Source organism: Bufo bufo, chromosome 3 (assembly GCF_905171765.1).
Source record: "Bufo bufo chromosome 3, aBufBuf1.1, whole genome shotgun sequence".
NCBI lineage: Eukaryota > Metazoa > Chordata > Amphibia > Anura > Bufonidae > Bufo > Bufo bufo.
The window spans coordinates 595,571,262-595,597,176 of NC_053391.1; the positions used below are offsets into that span (position 1 = coordinate 595,571,262).

A 25,915-nucleotide genomic window follows, 5' to 3' on the forward strand; every position below is an offset into this window, starting at 1 on the left:
AACCAAAGAGTTTTTTAAGGGAAAGAAGTGGAATGTTTTGCAATGGCCAAGTCAATCACCTGACCTGAATCCGATTGAGCATGATTTTTCACTTGCTGAAGACAAAACTGAAGGGAAAATGCCCCAAGAACAAGCAGGAACTGAAGACAGTTCCAGTAGAGGCCTGGCAGAGCATCACCAGGGATGAAACCCAGCGTCTGGTGATGTCTATGCGTTCCAGACTTCATGCTGTAATTGACTGCAAAGGATTTGCAAGTAAAATTATTAACAAGTGAAAGTTTGATTTATGATTATTATTCTGTCCCATTACTTTTGGTTCCTTAACAAGTGGGAGGCACATATGCAAACTGTTGTAATTCCTACACCGTTCACCTGATTTGGATGTAAATACCCTCAAATTAAAGCTGACAGTCTGCAGGTAAAGCACATCTTGTGCGTTTAATTTCAAATCTATTGTGGTGGTGTGTAGCACCAAAAAATGTTAGAATTGTGTCGATGTCCCAATATTTATGGACCTGACTACATGCCTAGCTCTAATAAACTAGCAAATAAAATAAAAAATATGACAGTTATCCTTTAAGGAATGGGGTAGTCCCTTGCTTCCAGATCAGTGCAACCAAATGATTTGGACTTTCATAAGATTATCTTATGCATATTTTGCTGGAGGATATACTTCTCTATTTACTATTTACTTCTCTACATTCTGATAAGATAACTGTGGCACTTGATAATCAGGTTTCAGTCATGCCAGAAATTTTACTTGCATACTGTCCCCGTTCACTCTACAAACATGTTGAACAGAAGCTTGTTCTTCGGAGGCAGGGCTGACCCAGTTCACACAAGGCTTTCTCCATTTAGTGTGCTTACTCCCATGTTGGCCTCACCTACGTCTACAATACATCCAGGTAAATGAAAAGCTGCATCTTGCCGGGGGACCTGCAAGGTGAAAGATATCCAACTAAACTAGACAACCCATAGTTACAAAATTAGAACTATACCGGAACTAAGATGTTGACTTTCAAAGAGAATGTATCATGTATATACACTGCTCAAAAAAATAACACATCCTAGATCTGAATTAATTAAATATTCTTCTGAAATACTTTGTTCTTTACATAGTTGAATGTGCTGACAACAAAATCACACAAAAATAAAAAAATGGAAATCAAATTTTTCAACCCATGGAGGTCTGGATTTGGAGTCACTCAAAATTAAAGTGGAAAAACACACTACAGGCTGATCCAACTTTGATGTAATGTCCTTAAAACAAGTCAAAATGAGGCTCAGTAGTGTGTGTGGCCTCCACATGCCTGTATGACCTCCCTACAACGCCCGTGCGCCTCCTCCACGTCTCCTGATGTACTGGCCTGTCTCCTGGTAGCACCTCCATGCTCTGGACACTACGCTGACAGACACAGCAAACCTTCTTGCCACAGCTCGCATTGATGTGCCATCCTGGATAAGCTGCACTACCTGAGCCACTTGTGTGGGTTGTAGACTCCGTCTCATGCTACCACTAGAGTGAAAGCACCGCCAGCAATCAAAAGTGACCAAAACATCAGCCAGGAAGCATAGGAACTGAGAAGTGGTCAGGTCACCACCTGCAGAACCACTCCTTTATTGGGGGTGTCTTGCTAATTGCCTAGAATTTCCACCTGTTGTCTATCTCATTTGCACAACAGCATGTGAAATTGATTGTCACTCAGTGTTGCTTCCTAAGTGGACATTTTGATTTCACAGAAGTGTGATTGACTTGGAGTTACATTGTGTTGTTTAAGTGTTCCCTTTTATTTTTTTGAGTAGTGTATTTCTTTTCTAATCAGTTTTTTTTTTTCTGATGTTAGATTTTTTTTTTTCTTATTTATTGTACATAATTGGGAGCACGTCTGGGCTACAGTTAATAGTATTCAGATATTTTCTTGGACCAAGATTGTTGTAAGCATGCTTTGTGACCTGTGCAGCGGTCATTGTGCAGAGAAGGGGGAGATGAGCTTTGTCCATCACCTATTGTCAATGGTGTTATACTGTGTTATCTGACACATTCACTTTAACATAAACCTCCATCTTGGAATCAGTTGCACTAAAGATTCTTCTAATAAGGGTGCACATACACAACTGTATGTATTTTGTGGTCCGCAAAAAATACGGATGACGTCTGTGTGATCTTTTTTTTTTTCTTTTTTTGTGGACCCATTGTAACAATGCCTATTCTTGTCTAGTATTGGAATTGTTTCCGCTTATATTTGCTGTTATTCTGGTAATAACATTATACTATTAAAGGTAAGGTGTAAATGCTTAAAGGGATGTTCCTATCTTAACCCTTTTGCTCCATATGACAGATATATCTGTCTTAGGCCTCATTCACATGTGTTTTGGTCAGTGATTTCAAAACTAGGTGCGGCTTTAAACGCAGAACAGGAGCAGATATCTTTCCCTAATACCTTATGTCTGAGTAGGCTCCACTCCTGGTTTTGGCTCACAATCACTGATGGAAATCACTGACCAAAACACTGGTTTTGTGAATGAGACTTTACACTCACTGGTTATGTATGTAGCGAGCCCACTCCTTACATGGTGAGTGCTGCTGTAGAACACAGCTGACACCTGCCAGCAATGACCAGGATCTGAGGTCCTGGTCATTTAAACCTTCAGGTGCCAAAGTCAGTAGTGACAGTCTCATCTCACTGGTTACAGAAAAGTAAAAAAAAAAGTTATGGCTCTTAGAAAGAAGGGAGGAGAAAGCAAAAAAATGAATTTGCTGCTTCCTTAAAATAGCAAAGAATATCATGGAAAATATAAGTGATATCCAAAACAGTGTGGGTCAGAGTTCAGAGTCTCCAGTCATTCGTTAAAATGAAGGGCAAAAATTGGTCGTCGCCCCCCCCCCATATACCTGACCTAACCCCTTTCCCTCTAGCCAGAGGTGTAACTTGCACTTTCCTGCATGCACTTTCTATAATACCTGTGTCTTCTTTTGTGGCACAAGGTACCCACTATAGCTTTTACCCCCTATAGATCCTAAGGGTAGGACCCCCTTTTATATGTCAAAGCAGGAAAGCTCTAACAAAGAAGAAGTCTCACATATGTGACCCATCCTTGTATTACATGGTTGGCCATTCATTTGTATGACCTGCCGTAGCATTAGAAGTCAGCTGTTATCACCAGTGGTATCTGACGTGCACCCATAGCTATCGGCTGCAGTTTAAGCAGGGGTTCATGAGAAGGCCCCTTAATCTGTGAGACACATAAGTACTTGGGATTTGTAACTCCAGGGATCGAGGTAGAAAATCCAGCTTGCACAAAACAAGAATGTCTCACAGTAGTTGTAGGCCATTGAGCCTTTGTTGGCTTTATATCCAGTATACATTTCTGAAAATATATTATAATAATTCAATTTTTCATGTGTAAAGCTCAAAATGAATTTTGTCTTACAGTCACCAAAGGACCTTCGTCCTAGAAGTGATGGGCCGGCACTGCGGGTAAGTCCTTACATAGGACCTCTCACCAGTTAAATATTTTATCTCTGCTGCTGGCTGTGCGTGACTGTGCAGTGAGAGCACAGCCTGGTCTTGCAAGATAAGGTACTGTATATCTTGTGCGATCACGCTGCACTTGCCACTCTATCAATGTACACAATAATTGGATAGCATCAGAGCAATGATGATCGCTGATGGTCACCTCTTGGATAACCACTGCCAATTTGGATATTAGGGGCAACAACAAATAAGCCTGTTTAACCGTGGGGTGACACAAAGGAAAAATAAAAGAGGACTTAGGATCAACCCCAATTGCTGCAGGTACACAGTTTAAACATTTTGAACTGGTGAGAGGTCCTCTTTAAAATAGAAATTCTATACCTTCAATTGTGCTATATTTTAATGAATGGAAGATAAATTAATTTAATAACGAGTCCTGTTATATTCTTGTGTCGTAAAATAAACACCCGCACCGCACCTCACCTCCATGTTCACTAATAGGACTTATGGTAGGGGGTTATCCACTTAACCACGTTCATCAACCACAGATCCTTTACCTTTGAACACATTCTATGTCCTATAACACCATGTCAGGAGTAAACCATTTGGAGTTCTCTTCTCTGTCACCTTCTAGGTATTTGGCTTTGGTAACTGCACTTGCATGTGGAGCAGATTGGGTCTTTATTCCAGAATCCCCACCAGAAGAAAACTGGGAAGAACATCTTTGCAGAAGACTGAGTGAGGTATCCAAAAAGTTTTTATGGCATGGCTTTGTAATGGGTTTATAAAAACCCTCACTAGAAGGCCTCACGCACATGAGCGTTGTTTGAGGCCCGGATGTGGACCCATTCACTTCAATGGAGCTGCAAAAGGACATATTTTATTCTTGTCCGTATCACGGACAAGGATAGGACTGGTCTATTGAGGGCTAGACCTTGCATTCCACAAAATGTGGAACGCACATGGCTGATATCCGTGTTTTGGGGATCCACGATTTGTGAACTGCAAAACATGGTACGGCCGTGTGCATGAGGCCTAAACCTGTAGTTTCAAAATCATCAAGTGCACTCTCTGCTGGTCAATATGCTAATGACACTTTTACTTTTAGACCAGAGGCCGCGGATCAAGGCTGAATATTATAATTGTTGCTGAAGGGGCCATTGACCTGAATGGTCAACCTATCACATCAGAGGATGTTAAAAAAGTAAGTAATCTAGCTGAAATGCAATCCTTTCTATCGTCACAGTGGACTATCCTCCAATATTACAGTTTTAATTTTTCTAAAATTTTTAACAGCTAGTTGTGAAGAGTCTTGGCTATGATACAAGAGTCACCGTCCTAGGACATGTCCAGCGTGGTGGAACACCTTCAGCCTTTGATAGAATTCTGGTAAGAACTTTTCTGGAGGGGGGGGTTATAGGGAATTAGATCTTGCCAGGATTACTAGGTACAGACTGGTACATTCTTATCTTTAAAATCTGCTAATTCTTGTTCAGCTTGTTTTTTCTATTGTTGAAAACATAAAAAATTTCCCCAAAAAAATCTGCAAATTAATTTAATTTGTATGATCACTGTCTTTATTTCCGTGCATTAGGGCTGTGGAGCTGATAAGCCAAACCTCCGACTCCAACTTTGTTTTTCCATACTCTGACTTCAGCTTCTACATTAATGGCTCATGTGTGATAATTAGTAATAACGGATTTACTCTAGTAAGATTGTTACATTGGGCTTTTCTTCAGCTTTATTAAGTACTAGCCTTAATACAGTCTTCCTTTTCTGTCTAGCGGTTCTGAGATGACTGCAGGTATGCCCAGTGGTGAACTTCCTGATCTGGTCTTTAGAGGAGAAACTTTACTACTGAGTAGCACAGATTCATTTTAACTAAAGGCCTTGGAGCAACAGCATGAAGTTATTTAGTATTAAGCTGGCCATACACATTAGGGTTATGTTGTGTTTGGCCAACCATCTAACTTATATGGGGCCTCCTGACCTTCCATCAACATCTGATGTTGGGAATGATAAGGGTCATACATGTTTGATGTCAACTGCCCTATCCTTTTGTTCTCGCAAAGAGAAGCCAATGCCAGAGGTGTCTGGCAGCAGCTTTCTCCCCTCTCCACTTTATATGCATACTCAGTATGGGAGGGTTGGGAGAGAGAGTTGCGTCCAAACTTACAAGTATGGCCAGTTTAGAGGGGATATGTCAAGCCAGTGATAGGATGCTGAAGCAGCAATAGAAAATCAGTTATCACCTCTCATTTGTTCTCAACCCTCCCTTAAAATGGAACCCTTTACCAATGAAGGCCTATGCTCAGGATAGTGTCCAACACTCTGCACCTAGGCTGATCAGCTCTGAGGCTGGAACTACACAGCTCTGTCCGTTGTGCAGTGGGCAGATCTGGTTACTGCTCACTTTGAAGTGATTGGTAGCCAGGTTGCAGTAACCAGCTCTGTCCACTGCACAATCGACTGAGCCGTGTAGTTCTTGTGCAGGAGATACTGTAGATCAGCTGATCGCCTTGGGTGCAGGGTGTCCGTTCCCCGCCAATCAGATAGTAATGGCCTGTCTTGAGGATAAGCTTTCACTAGTAGTGGGTTGGACACTGCTTCTTAGTATGATTAAACATTTCTAAACTTTCCTAAATTCCCATGAAAGTAAATACAACAATTCTGCTTTCATATTAGTAAGGTATAATGTTTAATATTTTTATTTTGAAACTTGGAGTCCGTAACATTTTTACCAACTCTGACTCTACCTAAAATTGTCTCTGATTCCACGACTCTGCTCCACAGTCCTGATTAAAGACGAGGCAGGAGCGGTCCATCGCTTACTTGTTTTTTGTGGTTTTTTTATATGGTGAAATTTTAATCAGTTGTTTCGTAGTATTCTTCATCTTGCAAGTACTGAAGTATAAACTGCTTCCTTTGTTGTAGTACATTGTTTTTATAAAATCATATAGAGTTAGGTCTATGGTTAGTCAGGTTTATGCTTATGATGAGAACATTAACTGGGTGCGACTGAACAATATGTAACTACAATACAATTTCCAAAATTGACTTCATTCACAATTTTGTAGGCATCCAGGGTGAAATCTCCCAGCATTCCTTGCTGACTCGATAAGTATTCAGGCTTTACACTAGTCATTTGCATCCTGGGAGCTTTACAGTAATTTAAAGGGTTTCTGTCACCACACTTTTCACTATTAAATAGGCTGACATTATAAATCTGCAAATGTCACCTGAATTTAACTCTGCTTTTCTTTTTTTTCAGTGTACCCCCGTTTTTGTGCAATGATAACTTTTTGAATATGCTAATTAGCCTCTAGGAGCAGGGGGGGGGCGGCATTGCACCTGCTCCTAGAGGCTCCGTTCGCCCACCTCTTTCCACTCCCTTCTACTCTTGATTGACAGGGCCAGGCCAGCGTTGGTCTCCTCCTGCCGGCCCTGTCTGCCGGGGAAATCTCGCGCCTGCGCCGTCCCGTTCAGTATTCGGCCCAGGCACAGTGAGGGAAGGACTCTCGCCGGACTGCCGGCTTCCTCACTGCGCCTGCGCGCCAACTACTGAACAGGCGCAAGATTTCCACGGCAGACAGGGCCGGCAGGAGGAGACCAACACTGGCCTGGCCCTGTCAATCAAGAGTAGAAGGGAGTGGAAAGAGGTGGGCGAACGGAGCCTCTAGGAGCAGGTGCAATGCCGCCCCCCCCCCTCCCGTTCCTAGAGGCTAATTAGCATATTATTAAAGTTATCATTGCACAAAAATGGGGGCACACTGAGAAAAAAGAATAGCAGAGTTAAATTCAGGTGACATTTGCACATGTATAATGTCAGCCTGTTTAATAGTGAAAAGTGTGGTGACAGAAACCCTTTAATAGGGATTTATCTGATGACAATGGGGAAGCTGACAAGGAGAGTGCCTTCTTTATATTTCTGCAGCGGAGCCCAGTTTGTGATTATAGTGGAGTTAGGCTCACTAATAACAGGTCGTTCTGCTTATCTAGGGAAGTCGCATGGGAGTTGAAGCTGTGATGGCCTTGTTGGAAGGAACACCAGATACACCAGCTTGTGTGGTCAGTTTGTCTGGGAATCAAGCAATCCGCTTGCCTTTAATGGAATGTGTTCAAGTGGTAAGACGCTGCTCACCCTATAAATGCTCTTTGGATAGAAAGGTCTATCTGTGGACTTCTGGGAAGTTTGCAGGACTTATTCACCAGAAGTAGACCCTCTGTATAGTCTGCTCTATTGCCTTATTACCCTCTGTATAGTCTGCTCTATTGCCTTATTACCCTCTGTATAGTCTGCTCTATGGCCTTATTACCCTCTGTATAGTCTGCTCTATTGCCTTATTACCCTCTGTATAGTCTGCTCTATTGCCTTATTACCCTCTGTATAGTCTGCTCTATTGCCTTATTACCCTCTGTATAGTCTGCTCTATTGCCTTATTATCCTCTGTATAGTCTGCTCTATTGCCTTATTACCCTCTGTATAGTCTGCTCTATTGCCTTATTACCCTCTGTATAGTCTGCTCTATTGCCTTATTACCCTCTGTATAGTCTGCTCTATTGCCTTATTATCCTCTGTATAGTCTGCTCTATTGCCTTATTACCCTCTGTATAGTCTGCTCTATTGCCTTATTACCCTCTGTATAGTCTGCTCTATATCCTTATTACCCTCTGTATAGTCTGCTCTATTGCCTTATTACCCTCTGTATAGTCTGCTCTATATCCTTATTACCCTCTGTATAGTCTGCTCTATTGCCTTATTACCCTCTGTATAGTCTGCTCTATTGCCTTATTACCCTCTGTATAGTCTGCTCTATTGCCTTATTACCCTCTGTATAGTCTGCTCTATATCCTTATTACCCTCTGTATAGTCTGCTCTATTGCCTTATTACCCTCTGTATAGTCTGCTCTATTGCCTTATTACCCTCTGTATAGTCTGCTCTATATCCTTATTACCCTCTGTATAGTCTGCTCTATTGCCTTATTACCCTCTGTATAGTCTGCTCTATATCCTTATTACCCTCTGTATAGTCTGCTCTATTGCCTTATTACCCTCTGTATAGTCTGCTCTATTGCCTTATTACCCTCTGTATAGTCTGCTCTATTGCCTTATTACCCTCTGTATAGTCTGCTCTATTGCCTTATTACCCTCTGTATAGTCTGCTCTATTGCCTTATTACCCTCTGTATAGTCTGCTCTATTGCCTTATTACCCTCTGTATAGTCTGCTCTATTGCCTTATTACCCTCTGTATAGTCTGCCCTATTGCCTTATTATCCTCTGTATAGTCTGCTCTATTGCCTTATTATCCTCTGTATAGTCTGCTCTATTGCCTTATTACCCTCTGTATAGTCTGCTCTATTGCCTTATTACCCTCTGTATAGTCTGCCCTATTGCCTTATTATCCTCTGTATAGTCTGCCCTATTGCCTTATTACCCTCTGTATAGTCTGCTCTATTGCCTTATTACCCTCTGTATAGTCTGCTCTATTGCCTTATTATCCTCTGTATAGTCTGCTCTATTGCCTTATTACCCTCTGTATAGTCTGCTCTATTGCCTTATTACCCTCTGTATAGTCTGCTCTATTGCCTTATTACCCTCTGTATAGTCTGCTCTATTGCCTTATTACCCTCTGTATAGTCTGCTCTATTGCCTTATTACCCTCTGTATAGTCTGCTCTATTGCCTTATTACCTTCTGTATAGTCTGCTCTATTGCCTTATTACCCTCTGTATAGTCTGCTCTATTGCCTTATTACCCTCTGTATAGTCTGCTCTATTGCCTTATTACCCTCTGTATAGTCTGCCCTATTGCCTTATTATCCTCTGTTTAGTCTGCTCTATTGCCTTATTACCCTCTGTATAGTCTGCTCTATTGCCTTATTACAGACTGTAGGAAAGGTGACAGATGGAAGAGAAAGTAAAGATGACCATACACCTTAGCCATCGCTTCACACCTATTCCTTTTGACTTCCCCATACACTTACACACTCAGCTCGGCCGTGCATGCATGTGTTCTCAAGAAGGAGCTGGACCTAAGCCTCTGCCGAGCACTGCTGGTGGCTTATTTCCATTGAGAACAAAATTGCCAGGCTTGTTAAAATCCAATACTTTGACCCATATTTTCCCTGACATTTGCCATTGGGAACACTTGGGACACCACCATACACATTGGACGGTTGGTCGCTCCTACAAAAATTGTCATGTTGAACCAACATTGATGGAGGCTTCTGCCTAGCAGTGTTCCCGGTGACATCACCGACACTAATGGGCGATACAGCGCAGGGCGAGGAAGAGCATCGGAGCATGAAATGCTCCCATGCTTATCTCAGAGGGGCTGTCTGGGTGAAGAAGGGGGTATGTCCGGGTTCAGTTCTGGACCCGGACAATGTCACCAGTACTATCTTCTGTTAGAAGCTGTGGCAGTTACAGGGAGAGAGCTGCAGCAGAGAGGACACCCCCCTGAGAATTACACACCCCCTGAGCTGCCAGCTTCAAATAAATCTAGCAGAACAATTGGGGCAATGAATGGGGAGATCTCTGGACTCATTTAGCTTTTCTTTTGCAAAAAAAACTTGATGGTTGTAATATCCTGTTGTTTTATGTTTTCAGACCAAGGAAGTGACGCAGGCTATGAATGAAAAGAGATTTCATGAAGCCCTTAAATTAAGAGGAAGGTGAGCATTGAGGAATCATTTACTGTATACAGTCACTGCTATCACATACTGCAATTTCAGTATTGTTCTTTTTTTAATAGCCACATGGCAGACGCTGCCTGTGTACAGCTATTTTATACTGTAGGGGGAGGCTAGGTTAACTCATTATAGCACCATATCAATGGGACTCTCAAATGGGAATACCATACATATTAAAAGTAGACAACCAGTAAATCACAATCTACTATTAGAGATCACAGTAGCCGGCCATACACTATAGATTTCAGTTTTCTAAACAACTTGTCTTTCATGGTCTTCCAGTGAAGCTTGTCATTCTAGGTGACAACCCGTAAATTAAAAAGACACAAAAACTCAACAACATGTGAGCTCAGATGATTCCCAGATCAGTCTTGTAGTCCGTGTCTACCTCAGTCCTTTTCTGTCATTGGAAAACGGTTATGAACAGCAAAAGGTGGTCAAGATCAAACATTACGGGTGACAAAAATCACTAGTATAAGGCTAGGTTTAGTTCATTTATATTTTGATCAAAACATTGGTTGCTTGATGCACATGGAGGTGACTAGGAGCAGCACACCATGTGTGCGCTGTCTGCGCTCCTGAACAAAGGAGCTCGATGGCTTAAGTAGGTTTAGCGTAGGACCCGCCTGACCTGAGCCCACCTTGGCGCTTGGTAGGTGGGCACAGATGTGTTTTGATCAAAATATATTGGCATGCTGCGGTTTGATCTCCGGTATGGGGATGCAACCAAGCGGATCGGAATGCATTTTGGAGCATTCTGTTATGTTCAGTTATGGTTTGTCCCCATTGACAATGAATGGGGACAAAACTGAAGCGTTGTTCTCCGGTATTGAGAACCTATGACGGATCTCAAGCACATAATAAACCTGGCACAAGGCAAGTGTGCTAGTTTTGTGGAGGAAATTGAGCAACAGTTCTGTTAGCTACCCTACTTGTTGGTGGTTTCCATGTAGTAACAGAATGTTTGTTACACTAAACCTAAAACAAGTGAACACATTTAAAAAGGTCATAACAAATATGCTGGGATGTGGCATTTACTGGTTATATAGGCAGTGTTAGTTTTATGTACAGTATATACAAACCATAAACTTCCACCTCAGTACATACTAACTTGTTTTTCAGGAGCTTTGAAAACAACTGGAATGTGTACAGGACACTGGCTCACATACGACCACCCGACACCAAGGTCTGCCATATTCTCAGTGTGTTATTGTAACATTGGTTGACTTGCACAGGATTCTGATCTTTAAGATCGTTCCGGTTAGAGACGAGAGGATCGATTCTAATGAACCAGCAGGACTTGTTCACCTGTGGGTGGGGGGGGGGGGGGGGCTGTTCCCGTAGGTGAAGATGCACCCACCTGGCACTAGATTTACAGGGACAGATACATGGCACGGCCCTGACCATTTCCTGCCTACTTCGCTGCTCTGATTAGCAAACCAGTATTTTTATTGTATTTTTATCTGGGACATTGATGGGATATCACTATGATTTGCCATCAATGTCTGAGAGGTGCAGGTCCCACCTCTAGGACTTGCTTCCCTGTCCAGAACAGGAGGGCCCCCCGAAATGAACGGAGAGCAGCATGGCCGGCCACCCTCCGTTCACGGTTTTGGGAGTTACAGAAACAGCTAAGCGCTAATTCGGCTATTTCCAGCAGTCCCAAAGCGGTGAATGGAGAGGTGACAGCGCTTGCGCGGCTTGCTATCCATTCACCACTATGGGACTTCTGAAAATAGCCAAGCCAGCGCAGTCAATCGGGGGGTTAGTTCTGCAAAATAGTGAATCCCACAGATGGAACCTGCACCTATCTGACATATAACCCTTTCGCTACCAGCGGCGTACATGTACGGCGCTGGAGCAATAGGCAAACATGGCACCCACTCGCACATGCAGCAGGCATCATGGCCGGCAGAGACCCACAGCTGATTACCGCGACCGGCAATAATTAAAGGCTTTAGATGCCGTGATCAAGTGAGATCATGGCATCTAAAGGGTCACAAACCCAGAAGCTCATGCTTCCGTGGATCATACCGGCATCCTCTGTGGCCAGTGAAGATGCCTGTAATTGGTTTCAATGCTGAAACCAGAGGCTGACAGTATTGAAGATGCAATTCTTATTTTGGCCACCCAAGTTGGCAGGCCAACATAGGAAATGAGCAATTCTCAATAATAAATCCATTTTAAAAATCCATGATTGTTCAAAATTAAAAATGCATTTTGTAGACTCATATATGAGCTTTAGAATCTTTACAAAAAAATAAAATTCAAAAATATAAAAGTTTAACATCATGGATATCACGCGACCGAAAACGCCCGTACTATCACAATATGAAAATATTTTTCCAATACGGCAAATGGCCCAACGGAAAAAAGGGTCAAAATGGCCAATTTGGCATTTTTTCATTGTTTCCCAAAAAATGTGATCAAAAAGTCACACACACTGCAAAATGGTATCAATAAAAACTACAGATTGTCCCGCAAAAAATGAGCCCCCCGCACAGCTCGGTGGATATAACTATAAAAAAAGTTATAGGGGTCAGAATATGGTGATGTAAAAACTATTTTTCTTTTCAGTTTTAATTTATTTTAGACCTAAAAAAAGTATAAATATGGGGTATTGTAATCGTACTGACCCAGAGAATGAAGGGCATCGGTCAGTTTTGCCGGAAACGGAACGCCATGGAAACAAAACCCGTAAAGTGGTGGAGGAATTGCGTTTTTTTTTTCCAATTCCACCCCATTTGGAATTTTTCTTTTTACCGCTTCCCACTACATTGTATGCCATAATTAATGGTGGCATTAGAAAGTACAACTTTTATCACAAAAATTAAGTCCTCATACAGCTAGGTGAACGGAAATATAAAAATGTTAGGGCTCAAGGAAGATACGCAAAAACGAAAAAACCTTTGGTATCCTAAGGGTTAATGACCTATCCTAGACATATTCCAGATGGGGTTATCCCTTTAATTCTCATGTAAATGCTGTCATTTAAAGCATCTACTTAGAAAAGCTGTCCATTTTTTCTCATCACTTGCAGAGCGGATATAACCTGGCTGTGCTGAATGTTGGAGCCCCTGCCGCTGGCATGAATGCTGCCGTGAGAGCCACTGTCAGAATTGGCATTATCCAAGGGCACAGGATGTTTTCTGTCCATGATGGATTTGAGGGCCTTGCTAAAGGACAGGTACATTTTATAATACATTATATGACCTAGAACCGTTTGACAAGTGTCTCATACCAGAAGCATTGACGGGTGGTGGCGTTGGAGGCTGAATCATGTTCCTCACGCTTGTATGCACGCTGTAAGCTACATCCGGAATTGAGTCTTTTTCAGACTGTCTCCTGTAAACGTTCATTTTTTACATCTGTGGGCAATTAAAGGGAACCTCTCGCCATGAATATTCAGTGCAATCTGCAAGCAATGTGTTATAGAGCAGGAGGAGCTGAGTTGAATCATATATAGTCTTATGGGAAAAGACTCGCTACAGCTTGTCATGTATGTAGGTGGTCCTACTTACCGATTGACGGAGATGATATATGCTTACTCATGCAGGGTTAGCGGTCAGTCACCGAGAAGGACCATCCATATGAGTCCTCAGCAAAGAAGGAGCAACGTTTTAATGAATACAATACAGGTTATACTGAATCTTTTCCCATAAAACTCTATAACGATCTGCTCAGCTCCTCCTGCTCTATGCCATAATGTTTGCAGATTGCACTGCATTTTTCGGACAAGAATAGGAATTGCTCTATATTTTTGCGGGGTCCGCGGAACGGAACTACGGATGCGGACAGCACGCGGTGTGCTGTCCGAATCTTTTGCAGCCCCATTGAAATGAAAGGGTCCGCGCCCGTTTTGCAATTTGCGGACTCATTCATACGGTCGTGTGAATGAGCCCTAAGTATGAATTATTTATCTCACGCAACGGGAAAGTAGATTTAATACTTGGACTTTGAGAACCCCAATGAACGCATAAAACACAAATATGATGTTTATTTCACCTGCAGGCATGGGAAAGCAAACATTTAAAAAAACGCAAATTTTAATACCTCAGAATGAACTCTGTGGGGCACGTTTAGTAATACTGGCTTTTTAGATGCCGGTCTTAATAATGGCCCATAGCTGACGGTGGATCCGCCGAAGCTATGAAGAGGGGCAGGCCTCTCCATATCTTGGGCGCATCCAGCGCCAGTTCTAAATGTAAGACCGCTTCCTAGCTGTCTTACATTTAGACTATTTTCTACGCCTAAAACCAGTTTCTATGCCCACTCCACACTCACAATTTTAGAACCGGCATATTTCAGATGAGTAAATTACCCCCTATGTGAAAAGATGTTACTTCACTGACTAGTAGGACATTCCCCACTGTTGACCACTAGATGGCAGCGCTAATAGCCCACTGAGATTTGAGGGTGACCTTCTATTTCTATTCTCTTACAGTGGAACACTTTGTCCAGGTGTGCACAGTGACACTTGTAGTGCTTGGGGTCTGTTCCCATCCGCGTATAGCATTCTGTCAGGTACACAGCACTATTTTTTGCAAAATGACAGAATCCTTGAACATTGGCTGAGCACATTATAAGTCAGTGGTCCATCGGGTACAGTTTTATGGCTCCCATTACAAATGGGGGCTACGGCCCAGATGTGTATACAGCCCTAGTTTTACTTAAAGAATTGTTGTGGCAGCTGCTACAACGTGTGGACAATGAAGATTAGCCCACATCCTCCCAACTGGAGTGCGGTATGAAGCGGCGCCCATGACATTCTGTGGGGCCATACTGTTTTATACGAAGCACACAGAACATTTTTTAACATGGCCTCTGTGATGAAAAAAATAGTTGCCCGCTAAATCACGTGTGCGTCATGCCTACAGGGTCTGTGCATGAGCCGTGTCTTTAGCCTCTTCTCAGATAAAGACTGTGGAGGTCATTTATTATCTGATTTATGCCAGTTTTTGGCATAATTAGGTCGCAGATTTTGTCGCAAAGGTGTTGGAGGAGTGGCGTGGGTGGGGAAGAGGGCAGGCGCGCCGGTCTCATTCATCATTTTCCACTTGAGTTTATGACATTGAAAATGGCCTTAAACTGCGCCAGCAAGGGAGCTGGCATAGTTTAAAGCATGTCGCACGGCTGGCGGCCTGCGCCTCTACATAACTTTGGCGCATCCTCCAGTAGCGCAGAGGGATTAAGACCGGCGTATAATTTCAGGTCTTAACAAATGTCCCCCTGTGTGTATATTAAAATAAATACATCCATATAGTACATAGTTTAAGAGATGATACCAGTAGCTCAGGTACGGTGTCTCATCGTGTAATTATTGGGCTCCTTGGTCATAACTGCAGTGCTGAGAGATCAGAAAAAGTACATTTCCTCAATAACATAGAATCACAAACATCATTTCAATGATGTTCTTAGTCTCTGGACCTGCTTCTCAAATTTTTCTTGATTTTCCTTGCCTAAACCAAGCCATTTTTGCTTTTGACGTTGCCAGGGGTAGGGATTTCAGAACCACGTCTTAAAGGGTTTGTCTCATCTCTCCGTTACTGAGGCGAGATGAAACGAAGCCCAGGTGGTCGGGAGACAGCAGAGCAGGCTGCGCTCCACTGTTTCAGTAGCTTCCATTGCAGTGCCTAGTGTCAGAATAGTGAAAAGAGGGTGTACGTGAAGGAAACATAGGGCTTGCCTGGACGTTCATCTGGATCCTCAATACACTCCCTCACTCGCTGCATCAAGTGTCCGACAGCACTTAGTCATCTAGGCGTTTATATCATAATAGAATAATATTCCAAATGCTCGTTGTTAGTTTTATAATATATGAAGTAGATCTTTATTACTGTGCCCAGTATAAGCACCGGGTACAGCATGGTGGTTAGTACTGTTACAAATTGTATCACTGCAAGTAAGAGTGTATATATACACAAAGGTGTTACATGACACTACTACAACCCCCGCAGTTTACCAACCTCTCACACCCATCATTATCATACTGGTCATTCAACAAACAGAAGTCCCTAGAATCTTCCTTTTAGTTTACTGGAATGATTTTAACTGGAAGATTCTAGACTGGTCAGCCAGGAACTTTCCTTTACTGGTATCTGACTCCATTTTGTCTGCATTAAACCTCACATCTCTTACTCTTACACATAGTACATACGTAAACAGCATAGCACAGAAACCATGCTATATCCCAAACTCAGAAACAGAATAGCTTGCTGTATAGGTCCCATGCACTGGCCCGCTCCACTGTTTCCTGGCCACCTGTTGATCAGAGCTTAGTCCCATCTCGCCTGGGACATGGTGATAGCTTCCCTTTAACAGCAATAACACATGATCTTACACTATACTGTAATCAGTTTGGCAAAGTACAATAATTGTGGCCCATATAATCATTATGGGATCTTTGCCTAATAGTAATTGGAGTGTTAAAGGGGTTATCCAAGACTATTCAATTCCCCCCACACTGAAAATGCCTCGCTCCCTGCACCGCTCCTGGTCCCTACACCGCTGCTGCTTCTCCCCGTGCATGGATGAAAAGATCCAGTGTCGGGAAAGGGGAGCAGCCAATCGCAGAGGGGGACGAGCCTCCCTAGCATCCCGAGTGACGCTAGGGAGAATCGTCCCTGCCTGCCATTGGTTGCTCCCCCCGACACCAGATGTTTTCATCCGCACACGGGGAGAAGCTGGAGCGGCGCAGGGAGCCAGGTAAGTTCATTGTGAGGGGCCTGGGCATATGGGGGGAATTTAATAGTCTTGGATAACCCCGTTAAATTAAAAATGTATTTTGTCACTTGATTACCTTTAATAGAAAGTACAGATAAGTACAGGGTTAATGGGAAAAATTATTAGCATTCTAGTTATACATATACATACAGTACAGACCAAAAGTTTAAACACACCTTCTCATTCAAAGAGTTTTCTTTATTTTCATGACTATGAAGGCATCAAAACTATGAATTAACACATGTGGAATTATATACATAACAAACAAGTGTGAAACAACTGAAAATATGTCATATTCTAGGTTCTTCAAAGTAGCCACCTTTTGCTTTGATTACTGCTTTGCACACTCTTGGCATTCTCTTGATGAGCTTCAAGAAGTAGTCCCCTTAAATGGTCTTCCAACAGTCTTGAAGGAGTTCCCAGAGATGCTTAGCACTTGTTGGCCCTTTTGCCTTCACTCTGCGGTCCAGCTCACCCCAAACCATCTCGATTGGGTTCAGGTCCGGTGACTGTGAAGGGCAGGTCATCTGGAGCAGCACCCTATCACTCTCCTTCATGGTCAAATATCCCTTACTTTCAAAGTTTTCCCAATTTTTCGGCTGACTGACCTTCATTTCTTAAAGTAATGATGGACACTCAGTTTTCTTTACTTAGCTGCTTTTTTTATAATACAAATTCTAACAGTCTATTCAGTAGGACTATCAACTGTGTATCCACCTGACTTCTCCTTAACGCAACTGATGGTCCCAACCCCATTTATAAGGCAAGAAATCCCACTTATTAAACCTGACAGGGCACACCTGTGAAGTGAAAACCATTTCTGGGGACTACCTCTTGAAGCTTATCAAGAGAATGCCAAGAGTGTGCAAAGCAGTAATCAAAGCAAAAGGTGGCTACTTTGAAGAACCTAGAATATGACATATTTTCAGTTGTTTCACACTTGTTTGTTATGTATATAATTCCACATGTGTTAATTCATAGTTTTGATGCCTTCAATGTGAATCTACAATTTTCATAGTCATGAAAATAAAGAAAACTCTTTGAATGAGAAGGTGTGTCCAAACTTTTGGTCTGTACTGTATATATACATGTAGCTATGTAAATTAACATGTTTCTTCTCTGTGAAGCGGTCCACAGCAATTGGACGTCGTCTCAGTGAGGGCAAAGACAACACCCACTGAGCAGAGATGAAGTTTCCTCCTCCCTATACCAGTATGTGGCCCGATGCCACATCATCCAGGGCCCGGGACTGGTCCGCAGCCCAGTCATTGGGACCACTGCTATACAGGTGAAACTCCAAAAATTAGAATATTGTGCAAAAGTCCATTTATATCAGTAATGCAAATTAAAAGGAATTGCATTAATGCAGCTTAAAATTAGAATTTTGTGAAAAGGTTCAATATTCTAGGCTCAAAGTGTCGCACTCTAGTCAGCTAATTAATCCATATCCCTGAGTAAAGGGTACCTGAGATTGTGACTTTGGGGTTTCATAAGCTATAAGCCATAATCATCCAAATTGTAACAAATAAAGGCTTGAAATATCTCGCTTTGCATGTAATGAGTCTATCTCATATGTTAGTTTCATAAATAAATAAGTTGCAGTACTGAAATAAATGAACTTTGCACGATATTCTAATTTTTCGAGTTTCATCTGTAGAAGGTGTCAGACAGACAGACTGTCTAGACCTGCACCAGATTTATCACAAGGGCTCAGGCTGGAAGATAAATCTGGTGTAGGGAGAGACGCTTTCGACTAACTTTATACCAAGAATTGGTTGGCTTACTTTCAGAGTTATGGAGCACTTTTGGTGCAAAACCTTTCTTGTGAAGCTATGCCCTTCCTGCCAATCCACACCCATTTTTTGAGCAATTTTAGAAAATTGTAGAAACCCTAGTTGTGCCAATATTATGTTACTATCACATTTGGGGTTGAATTTTTTCATTTTTATATAACTAGATTGAAGAAATTGGATGGGGAGGTGTTGGCGGATGGACAGGACAAGGTGGTTCACGTCTTGGAACTAAAAGGTAACATTTTTATTCAACTTTTCCAACTTCTTACTTTTAACCTCTTACTACATACTGCTGTACATAAATGTACATGGAATTGGCTCACATGCTGAGTTCACCCCATACATGGCAGATGTCGGCTGTATACAATAGCAGACACTCGCCGGTAGTGACAGGAATCTGCGATGACGGCAGTCTCTGTCATTTACCCCTCAGATGTAGATAATCAGTAGCAACCACAGCATATGTGGGATTACATCAGAGCCCCATCAGCGAAATTGCAGGACTATGATCAGTTGTGACATCCAGGGGCCTTTTGAAGGCTCCCAGTGCCGTCATAGCAAACTGGCTGCTAAGCAATGTCTGTGGCACAGGTCGGCAGGTGGCCTGTCAGAATCCCAGCAATAGTATTCTGATGCAGTCCATGGTAAAAGCAAGATCAGAAGATAATATGTACAAGTCCCTCCAAGGGGACTAAAAATGACAGTTAAAAGATTTTTTAAAAGCTAAAAAAAAGTAAAAAACATAAATATTAAAAATTTAATAAAAAATAAACCTAACCGGTCCGAAAATGTCCAGACTAATATATTTTTTTCCTGCACAGTGAATGGGAAAAAGATGCACGATTTGCCATTTTTGGTCACCTTGTTCCCACAAAAAAAGATCAAAAAGTCATACATACCACCTGAAAGTTCTTACATGTTGATTAGAGACAGCGGTTTTGAGATCCAGCAGATCAAGCAGCCTCTGTCTTCCCAAGCAGTTGACCCACAACACAACTTCTTGTGCCTTCAATCCCCTTGGGAAAAATGCATTACACCGTCATTGTACTTATACCTGCACCTTATATCAAGGCAGTATCTGCACTTGCACAGACTACTGTGGTTACTCCCACATTAAACCTGTAGGTCCAGTATTGCACCAATCCTACATACTCTGTCCTCTTCTAGCTCTCCTCCATCTCAAGTGGAGTATTGAAAGAACACCAGATACTGTGGCCGCTACTGTATGGCCCTGCCCTTTTCAGGTGCAGGGTTTGCGTTCGCCCTCATTGAGGTGATTCCTTCCTGACATAATGCTTTTGCACTAGGCGCTGGATCTGTAGTTTCTAACATATTATCCTCTACTCCATGCAAAGTATCTGCCTTGGCATTGTATGCTGTAGGTGCTAACGCATTCCCTCTTCTATAGGTGAAACCTTCACTCTGGTCTTAGTTGTGGTGATTGTGTCTACTTTTCCTTCTCAGGTGGACCGCTTTTACGCTACCAGTGGATGCCGTAGCTCCGACTGCTGGCACTTGGGGTCATAGCTAATAAGTCTGCTCATTGCCGCCATCAACAGTCTTGGTATTTGCAATGGTATGAGATGCTATAGCTGAGAAGTCTACTCACTTCGGCTGTGCACTCGTTCGGGGTTCTTCAGCTGACATTGGCGCTAACAATATATGTTGTGACAGCATCAGCATTGCCCCTTTTTTTTGGAAATGATGTAATTGCCCTGACATCCTACTGCAGCGAACATACTTATTCAGTTCACATGCTGTGAGTCACCTACATTACTCCCCCTCAATGGATGGAGCTGTGGTGTTGTCACTCTAGGTCTCATGGTGGCATCAAGGGAGGCTGTGCCTTACTGAAAGTTCCACACCCGTCGTCTACAGAGGGCAATCCTCAGGTCTTGGGACAAATCTATGACCACCCTGGATCCCCCCCATTCTTCTTCTCTCAGCTGGGTCTCTCCACTCACTCCACTGGTGGCTCCACCCCTCCAACCTGTCCAAGGGCAGATCCTTCCTCCCTTATTGGTTAGTCCTAACTACACATGCAAGTCTAAGCAGTTGGGGAAGTATTTTCCTTAACCACATACTCTAGGGCCAATAGTCCCAACTAGAGGTGAGGCTCCCAATCAACATCTGGGAGCCCCAAGCCATACTTCTAGCTCTCAGAACACTGGACTTGGTTTTTGATAAGCCTCCCAGTCCAGCTTCAATCCGACAATGCAACTGCAGTGGTCTACCTAACCAAGGAGGAACTCGCAGCCAAGCCGCTATGGAAGAGACAGCAAAGATCTTCAAGTGGATGGAGAAGACGACTCCAGCTCTATCAGCAGTCCACATCCCAGGAGTGGACAACTGGATAGCAGACTGCCTAAGCAGCGAACGCATGCACCCAGGAGAATGGTCCATCCATCTGGATGCCTTTGACGAAGTCCACAACAGATGGCATCTTCCTGATGGTGTCCAGGCTGAACAACAAGGTGCCACGCTTCGTAACCCGGTCCAGGACACCCGAGCAGTAGTGACCGATGCCCTGGTGATTCCCTGGAACAGGTTCAAGCTCCTGTACATATTCTCCCTCACCGCTGCTCCCAAGGGTTCTCAAGAAGCTCAAAGCAGAAGGCATCCCAGCAATTGTTTTCGCTCCAGATTGGCCCAGTTGGTTGTGGTACATCGATTTGGTAGGAAAGATTCCATCTCCCAAGGTCCAATCTTCCACCCGCATTTAGACACATTTTGTTTGATGGTGTGGTGGTTAAAACCACAATCTTAAAAGATTTATCCAGGACGTTACGCGACTATTTCACCCATACCGTCAGCTTACTCTTCCATAGGACCTCAGTTTAGTCCTGGACAACTGTCCCCCTTAGAACACATAGATTCCTCTCCGCCTTCTTTCTTGGAAAGTTGCTTTTCTTGTGGCCATCACATCTATACGGGTAGTGTCTGAGCTTGCAGCGTTTTCTGCTAAGCCCCCGTTTCTGACTCTACATCAGTTTCCCCTATATTGCCAATGGTGGTCTCCTCGTTCCATCTGAACAAGGAGATAGTCCTTCCTTCTTTCTGTCCAGCTTCGGCTCACGCCAAGGGGGAAGCACTCCACACCTTGGACGCGGTCTGAGCACTCAAAATCTATCTGGACAGAACGGCATCTTTTTGAAAGTCTTTGTAGTTCCTGACGGTCCTCGGTGAGGTCTGGTGGCCACCAAGTCCACTATCAGTCACTGGATCAGGAGGCTTATTGTTTCACGGGCAGAGTGACGCCCCTTCAGGTTACCTTTGTTGGGTTGTTTTCCCGTGGTTCGGATATGTTATCGGTTACATAGGTTCACTTTCCTTATTCATGTTTTATTTCTTCCGTACAAACTGATTAGATCACTGCCTGCAGGAGGAGTATAGCTGGTGGGAGGGCTTAACACTTTTTGCTTAGTGTCCCCCTCTAGTGGCAGCAGCTATACCCAAGGTCTTTGCTGTGTCTTCCAATGAATGAGACAAGAGAGGGGTTTTACCGTAACAAAAAAAATCAAATTTTTCATAAAATTATTTAACCAGTAGCCAAGCTATTTGTTCACTTTAACTCTTTGCAGAAATTAGTAATACAAGATATCTGAAGTAGAAATACAAGGTATCTGACCGAGACAACATGGCGGACCCACAGCTAGTATCCTACAACACCAAAATGGTACCAATAAAATCTACAGTTCACCCCACCAAAAAACAAGCCTTTACACAGCTCTGTAGACAGAAAAGTTATGGGTGTCAGAAAATGTAAAAAAAAATGTTTTCGAAGGTTTTTATTTTTCAAAGTAATAGTATTTTTTAATAGTAAAACAAAATACAATCTACTAATTGGTTATTGCCATAATTGTACTGACCCGTAAAATCAGGTTTTTTTTTTTAAACTCGTTTTATTGAAAATTTAACAATAAGCATGGTTCAGCATATTTTGAAGCATTGACACCCCACGCAGGGGGGTCTCCAGCTCCACATAGTACAAACGTGATACATAATGTGTCAAGTGATTCTCAGCAATATTTCGCTACTTGGCATCAAACAATACAGCATATCTACTTTCTAGTGTTTAGACATTTAATGCAATGTTACCCTCCGACACAGAGTGCAAGTGCACAGGTTGCAAGGAGTGATTTGAAGAGCACCACTCTCCCCACACTTTCTGAAATTTCCCTGGGCAATTTCTATGTATGTATACTACTTTTTCCATATTCATTGCATGGTTCATCAAGGTCTTCCATTGGTTCACTGTGGGGACTCTATCCGCCATCCACCTCAATGCTACAGCCTTCCTAGCCAGGAAGAGGGCTTCCCCTAGGAATATTCTCTGGTGATGTGTCCACTGTTCCTCCTCTAATATCCCTAGGATACATATTTTTGGGCAGGCTCCTATCGATACAGGCACTATCGTAGACAGAATCTCTAGAACCTTGTTCCAAAATACTTGTAAGTGTCTGCATCCCCATATCAAGTGCCAGAAATCAGCGCTCCCCTCTTGACATCTATGGCAACTGCTGCTAGGTAGTCTCCCCATCTTATAGAGCCTGAGGGGGGTTAAGTAGCTTCTATGCAATATGAATAATTGTATCAGTTTATTATTTACCGACGGGGAAACCTTAGTGGGTACCAACATAGCCTCCTCCCATTCTTCAGCATCAAGAGTTGGGATATTAACCTTCCATTTCGCTTCTACTTCCAATGGCTGAAGAATCATGCGATCACCTAGTAAATATGTGTAGAGTATAGAGATAATGCCCTTAGGTCCCTGCGATCTTAGCACCCCTATCAGAGGATATTTGGAAATGCTGCGACCTGTCCCTCTAAACTGATCATTTAGGGCGTGCCGTAACTGAAGGTACCGAAAAAACAAAGAATGGGGAATCTCAAATTTCTCCTGTAGTTGTTGCAAAGTTCGTAATACGCCCTCTTCATACAGCTCAGCTAATGTCAACACTCCGCATCCCTTCCATATCCCTGCACCCTCCAATGTTTCCAAGTGCGGCCACATGGGATTGTCCCAGAGCGGGATTGCATCTGGTAAATCTGCATACGAATTTAATTTGGCTGCTTTCCATATTTGGTTAGCCAGTCTATGAGCAGGAAGTAGTTTCCTGGATACTGTACTTGGGGACTCCAAGACAGGCCACAGATTAGAAAGATTAAGATATTCCCTCAACCAATATTCCGGTCCTGGTAGTTCTCCCTGTTTGACCCATGCCGCTATATATTTCAACTGGCCGGCTAAGTAATATAGAAAAAAATCGGGTAGAGCCGCTCCCCCCCTCGTCTTAGACCTCTGTAATACTTTCTGCGAGAGCTTCCTCCTAGCCTTTCCCCACACAAACGCCGTTATCAGGGAGTGCAGCCTGTCAAAGAAGGCCTTTGGTACCGGGGCGCATGCATGTGACAGGAGATACAGGCCCTTGGGGAGCAGAATCATTTTGACTAGGTTCAATCTCCCCATCACCGAAATCGGTAATGCCTTCCAAGTTTTAAATTTATCAATAAATAAGGACTCTATCGGTTCTATATTTCTCGTCACAGACACTCCAGGGTCCCTTGTGATCACGATGCCAAGATACTTAAACTGGTCCACTACCGGTAAATTATGTATACTCTCCGGCCACCCATGATCCCAAAGAGGCATAATAGCTGACTTCGTCCAGTTTATGAGCAAGCCCGAGTATGTGCCAAATTTCCCTATTACCTCAATTGCTCTGGGCAGAGTCAGCTCAGGCTCGTCCATAAACAGAAGGAGATCATCTGCATATAAGCCTATCTTCTCCTCTCTGTCTCCTCTAGAAATCCCCATAAAGGACCTGTCCTGCCTCACTCTTAATGCCAAATGTTCGATTACCACCGCAAACAAAAGGGGGGAGAGGGGGCAACCTTGTCTAGTACCTCTATGCAGAGTAAATGAATCTGACATGGTGCCATTTACTAGTATATTTGCCTTAGGTCTCTGGTACAGTATCTCCACCCATCTTATGAACCCTGGGCCAAACCCGAATTCCTTCAGGATCCGAAACAGGAAAGGCCACTCCACAGAGTCAAAGGCCTTAGCCGTGTCAAGTGATGCCATGGCCCATTCACGCCCCTCCGCCACTCCTACCTGAGCAATAACCTGAGCTCTCCTGATATTGTCAGAGGTGGTCCTCCCTGGCATGAATCCCGCCTGATCCTGGTGTACTATAGACGTTATTACTTTATTTAAACGAGAGGCTAATAATCTGGTTAGAATTTTGTAGTCTAAATTGAGCAACGAAATCGGCCTGTAAGAGCCACATACAGTTGGATCCTTGTCTGGCTTTAATATAACAACAATAGTTGCATCATATAAGGTCTCGGGCAGTTGGTGACGCTGGAATGATGCTGAGTACATCTTAAGGAGTTGGGGGCTAAGAGTTTCACTATATCTAGAATAAACTTCAATTGGGATCCCATCCGGGCCCGGTGCTTTCCCAGTTGGTATGTCATGCATGGCTAGCTGGATTTCTTCCAGAGTTATATCCTTGTCCAGGAGGGTCACTTCCGCCTCGCTGAGCTTAGGATGTTCCACCTCTGAAATATAGTTACTTAACTCCCTCTCCGTGTAGTTAGCTGCTGTGCTGTACAGCGATTGATAAAACCGTTTGAAAGCGTCAAGTATTCTCTGCCCGGATTCCTCCAATTGTCCCTCAGGGTTCAGAATTCGAAGTACCGGGGGGGACGACTGGTTGGCTCTAGCAATCTGAGCTAAAAGCTTGCCCGCTCTATCACCAGATTCAAATGACTGCTGCTTCATAAAGAACATTTTGCGTTCACTTTTCTCCTTAAGATGCATCATATACTCCCTTCCTCTAGTCATCCACTCTATCCTATTCCCTTCTGTGGGGTCCGAACAAAACAATACCTCCGCCTCCCTACATTTATTATGCAATTCTACTTCCTGGCGGGACGTGTCCTTTTTTACATAGGATATTGAGGACTTCAGACATCCCCTCAGGAAGGCCTTCAGGGTGTCCCACAATAACAATTCCTCTGTTTCATCTCCCTGCACATCCAGGAATACTCTCAGCTGATCGGGGATTCTATCATTTTTTGTCAATAAAGAGAGCCAGAAGGGATGTATTCTCATCTTCCCCCCTCTAGATGCAATCCCGGGAGTGTCAAAACGTGCCACTACTGCAGCATGATCTGAGGGTCCCCGCGACTCATAGTTAATTGCAATCAAGTCCGTATAACT

General features: G+C 43.2%; 1 protein-coding gene across 5 annotated transcripts in view; it reads left to right on the forward strand.

Annotated features, from left to right (window-relative positions):
* Positions 1 to 25,915, forward strand: part of LOC120996147 (ATP-dependent 6-phosphofructokinase, muscle type) — a 135,345-nt gene that overhangs the window by 89,725 nt on the left and 19,705 nt on the right. For all 5 annotated transcript variants that reach the window (XM_040425895.1, XM_040425894.1, XM_040425896.1 and 2 more), the window contains exons 8-16: positions 3,435 to 3,479; positions 4,111 to 4,219; positions 4,585 to 4,680; positions 4,773 to 4,865; positions 7,476 to 7,601; positions 10,086 to 10,150; positions 11,291 to 11,354; positions 13,209 to 13,355; positions 18,849 to 18,919. In XM_040425895.1, coding sequence (XP_040281829.1) covers positions 3,435 to 3,479; positions 4,111 to 4,219; positions 4,585 to 4,680; positions 4,773 to 4,865; positions 7,476 to 7,601; positions 10,086 to 10,150; positions 11,291 to 11,354; positions 13,209 to 13,355; positions 18,849 to 18,919 — 816 coding nt within the window. The remainder of the gene's footprint in view (positions 1 to 3,434; positions 3,480 to 4,110; positions 4,220 to 4,584; positions 4,681 to 4,772; positions 4,866 to 7,475; positions 7,602 to 10,085; positions 10,151 to 11,290; positions 11,355 to 13,208; positions 13,356 to 18,848; positions 18,920 to 25,915) is intronic.